This window comes from Myotis davidii, unplaced genomic scaffold (genome assembly GCF_000327345.1).
Source record: "Myotis davidii unplaced genomic scaffold, ASM32734v1 scaffold309, whole genome shotgun sequence".
Classification (NCBI taxonomy): Eukaryota; Metazoa; Chordata; class Mammalia; order Chiroptera; family Vespertilionidae; genus Myotis; species Myotis davidii.
Window position 1 is genome coordinate 2,126,363 of NW_006383013.1, and position 4,519 is coordinate 2,130,881.

The window sequence follows — 4,519 nt, forward strand, 5'->3', positions numbered from 1 at the left end:
AATTATTTCATAAAAAGGACTTTAGAGATTACCTCTGACTGTACAGATGAGGAAACTGAGGCTCAGGGAGGTGAGTTGACTAGTTTCAATGTGGTATACTTGTACAGTCTGGGGGCAGATTGCAGAGCAATGAGCTGAGTGCCTTCTTTCTTAGCTCTGCCTTATTGTATGGCCAGGAGATTCACATTGCTACAAACTTTCCCCCATTTCAGCGAAAGTTTTTTTGTTTTTTAATATTGTTTATTGATTTCAGAGAGGAAGGGAGAGAGATAGAAACATCAATGATGAGAGAGAATCATTAACTGGCTGCCTCCTGTACCCACCCCCCCCCCCCCCCCCCCAACACACACACACACAAACACACACACACACACACACACACAGGGATTGAGCCTGCAACCTGGAGAATGTGCCCCAATCTGGAATCGAACCTTGACCACCTGGTTCATATGGCAACACTCAACCACTGAGCCACATTGGCAGGGCAAAGGGTTTTTCTTTATCTAATGAAGAGTCTCAGGCAGACTGGGTTACTAAGAGCATAGCTCCTCTCCCGTCCTGCTTGGTCCAGCATGTGATTTATTCGTGGTGTTCATCAAATTTCTATTGGAGCCTAAAGGTTAAAGGTAGGAGTTACAAATGTGTATTCTGCACATTTGCATTAGTGCTTAATAGCGTGCCTTCTGCAGGCAGAAGGACTGGGTTAGGGTCCCTGATCTTTTGGGGCAAATTACTGAACTGATGCAGTTCCTTCATCTGTCACCTTGGTGCCCTTTCTCCTGCACCACAGGAAATGATTCCTTCCTGCTCTCAGCTCTCCAGGCATTTCTGCACCTTGACCCAACTCCTGCTGGCGCGTCCCTCCCAGTGCCTGCTCATATGGTATAAGGGAGGGACTGAGAGTGACAAAATGTGGACAGGAATGCGGTCTCATCCCCTCCCAGCAGAGGCTCCGGCACTGAGATCCTGGCACGGAGACCCTGTGAGTGCCCTACCACAGACCAGCACCACCCCTGCCACCTTCTTCGGTTCAGGACAGGCTTCCCTCACCCTAAGCCTCTGATGATGGCTCTCTGCTCCGACTCAGCATCTGTTGGGTGTGTGCCCCTGCCCACTGCCTTCTTTATAAGCAGCGTGCCTTGTGTGTCTGCCTCTCCAGGGCTGGCTCAGCACCTGACCAGCTGCAGGGCGGGCCCAGGCTGTGTCTGCTCAGCCTCTGTGTCACCTCCAGCAGCTGCAGAGAGTCTAGGCCTGCTTCCTGTTTGCACCTGCAAGCCTCCTTGGCATTGCCTGTGTCCCACTGGGCCCTGCCCATCCCCACGACATCCTGCGTTGCATCCTGCTCATTGTGCCAGGGTTTGCTCCCTGCCTGACCATGGCTCCCTGGCCCCAGGGCCACCCCTGCCCTGCTAGTTTCAGGGTCCTAGTGCTGCGGCTTGGAGCTGCCTAGCCCTGCCCTGGCTTTTCCCACTATTTGTGCCCTGAGTCTGCACAAAATGGAGGTCCACTGGCACCTGGGTGCCCTTGCCTCTCTCTGGCTCATTCATTCTCAGCTGGGGATTCCAGGCTGGCTGGGCCCTGGTGACTCATAAGCCCTCCTCCCTGGGACTCCTCCTCCTGACCTGGATCATTAGGGTCCCAGTCCTTCCCTCTTGTCCTGGGCTCTCCTCAGACCGCTCCTGCTGGCCAAGGCTTCCCACCCTCCTCAACGACCAGGGCCACTCTCTCCTGCCTTCATAGGTGCCCAGGGGGTGGAGGCCTAGCCATGCAGCGACTGGTGCCCCCGGAACTGTGAACCCCTGGCAGACCCTGAATCAGTCCACCTTAGAGGGCCCTGGGCAGGGAGCGCTAGTTCTGCCTTGCCCTATAGCCTCCGCCCCACACAGTAGCCACATCCTAAGGCAGGGCGCTCCAGGCAGCCACAGGACACAGGAGTGGGAACCCCTCCCCAGTAACCACAGGCTCCCACTGGGGCCTTTTGCAGCTTCGGCCAGAGCTGGTCCACCCATCAGCCGCTTACTCCTCTTCCTTCTCTCTGGCCAGGTTCCTTTCAACCCCTGCAGTTTCCCGCTGCTGACCATCCTCACCCGGTGTGCTCCATCCCACCTTCCAGCCCCCACTCTGGCACTGCCCACCTCCCAGGTGAGCCAGGGCTGAGGTAGTGAGGGTGGCGAGGACACCTGCTGGTAGGAAAAGCAAACAGAGCTGCTCCCAGAGTCCCTGGCTCACATTCCTCCTTCCTGGGCTGTCAGTTTCTCAACATCTGCCAAATCTCTCTCTCTCATGTTGAAGTTTTTAAAAATCCCCGTTCAATAAACACACATGACTTCCACACGTGTACAAACACACAGATGTCTCACCCAGAAGCCTCCCAGCTCCTCAGCACAGACGGCAGCCTCCGGGGAGGACACACTCCCAGACACACGTCCCCTCTGCACCCACAGCCACACCTCCCACCCACTCTTCCCGTGACACGCAGACACAAAAGGGCCGCCAGCCACCATCTACACGTGAGAGCCACAACCCTGCCTTCCCATGTCCCCAGGCCTAGAAGCGCACCCATTTTGAGCGCATGCATTTATCTACTGTACAAATCCAGACTGTACATTGCCCTAAAGCACTTGTCCATGTGGACGGAGGTGTGTACCCCTCCCCCACGCCCACAGCTCATGTGGGTCACGTGTGTGGAAGAGACTGAAGGATCCAGACGGCAAGAAGATGCCTCTTGCCTGGGCTTCGAAAGCGTGACATACATTAATTTGTAGCTCTTCTTCCCCCAAACTGGAAAAAACTGAACTGGAGACGTGTCACAGCGAGTTGTGAAAAGCAGGGAGAAGACGGGGTCTCCAGAGTCTTGGAACTGTAGGGCTTGAGAGAGCGCGCGCCCCTGCCCCTTATGACACCTATATGCCTACCGTTACCGACCCGCTCACATGTGCGACAGAGCACATATGTTAACAGGATGACACAATGCGATTCCAAATTAAAATCAGTCAAGGATGGGATGTGAGTTCAGCAAGCCGCTCCACTCCAGGACTCCTCGTCTCCCAGAAGCGCCCGGGTCTGACCAGAATGGCTCTCTCTCCCCACCAGTGTGGCCACCGCCAGGACCCCCCCCTCGGTGGGACTCCCTGCTCCAGTCCAGACCCTCCAGAGCAGACGCCCCAGTGAGAATTTGGACTTACTGTGTTCCGCCAGCCCCGGGATCATGTCGAATTTATGGATTTCTTTGGCATAGTACTCCCACTCGGTGTTTTCCTGAGTGCAGCCGTCCTCCCTCTCCTCCAGCAGATCCCTGGTGCTGTTGTACAGGGCCAGGATCTGGTAGGGGACGTGGGTCATCACCGATGGCTCTGGGGGACTCGTGAGCCGGAGCTTGCTCAAGATCTGTCCCCTAATGGCTTCCACTCTCTTCTTCCTGATGTGGCTGAAGTCCAAGGTGGTGCAAGTGGACAGAGAAAGGCTGACCGTGGCAAAGTTTAGCAGGGCCAGGACCACCAGAGCCCTTTGCGAGTGCATCTTCATGTGTGAGCCGGGGAGTGGGGCCAGGGCGGCTGTGAGGCCTGGTGAGGAGGAGACCCCAGCAGGCGTGCAGAAGGAGGGAGGAAAACCAGGCGGCCTCCCTAGATCCCGAAGACTGAGGCTTGGCAAGAAGGTGCATGAACTCACTGCACTGCGAGAGCTTCAGGACTTCCAGGAAGCGCTGGCAACCCTGAGCACGAAGAAGCCGACTGTGTGCCTTACAGCTCTTGGTTTCTTCTCCATGTGTCTAAACAGGTTCTGCTGGGCTCGGACTCCCAGCAAGCCAGGTGGAGGGCAAGCAGAGGGCTGGGAGGGGTAGCGAGGCAGCTGGGAGTAAGAAGGGAGCTGGAGTTTTTCCTTAGGTAAAAATAAATAGAGCGGATATCTGATATTGCCAAAGGCTGCTTGGCGATGGAGAGAAAGTGGGGTTTTTTTTTAAGGAAGGAGCAGAAGGACCATGGCTTGGGTCCCAAAGTCAAAATATTTGCCTTGTCCTGAAGAAAAATAAGGAAAGAGAATGAAAAAGATTAAAAAAAAATGTTAAAAAAAAAAAAGTCAGATCACCAGTGAGTAGGTGGGGAGAGGCAGGGCTGGGCTGCTGATGGCCCGGCTAAAGGTGAGGGCAGCGGAGGACACACTTGTCTCCCAGGCACACCATTCATGCTTTCTCTTAGGGTGCACGTCCTCGGGGCTTTCTAACTGACTTTGTTCACGCTGCCTCTTGTCCTCACTGGCTGGGATGTGGGGTTGTGTGCAATTGGAAGGCAGTGAGGACAGGCCCCCGGAAAGCAGCCCCAATAATCCACTTGGATGCCCAGGGTCACCAGCCCCTCGGCTTGTCTTCTCCCTCAGCCATTGCTTCTGTTCCCAGCTTCTCTTTAAAAAAATAAAAAGGAGAAGAAAAATAAAATAGAAGCCAGCTCACTGCACGCCTGCTCCGGAAAGCTGTTATTCCTTCTTTCTCAGGCTGCTTCTCCTAGCTCTCGCCTCCCTCGCT

General features: G+C 55.0%; 1 protein-coding gene across 1 annotated transcript in view; it reads right to left on the reverse strand.

Moving 5' to 3' along the window:
• TGFB3 (transforming growth factor beta 3) overlaps positions 1-4,513 on the reverse strand; it is a 26,385-nt gene extending 21,872 nt beyond the window's left edge. The window contains exon 1 of the mRNA XM_006778809.2: positions 3,186-4,513. Coding sequence (XP_006778872.1) covers positions 3,186-3,525 — 340 coding nt within the window. The 5' untranslated portion in view covers positions 3,526-4,513. The remainder of the gene's footprint in view (positions 1-3,185) is intronic.
• Between the last annotated feature and the right edge of the window lie 6 nt (positions 4,514-4,519).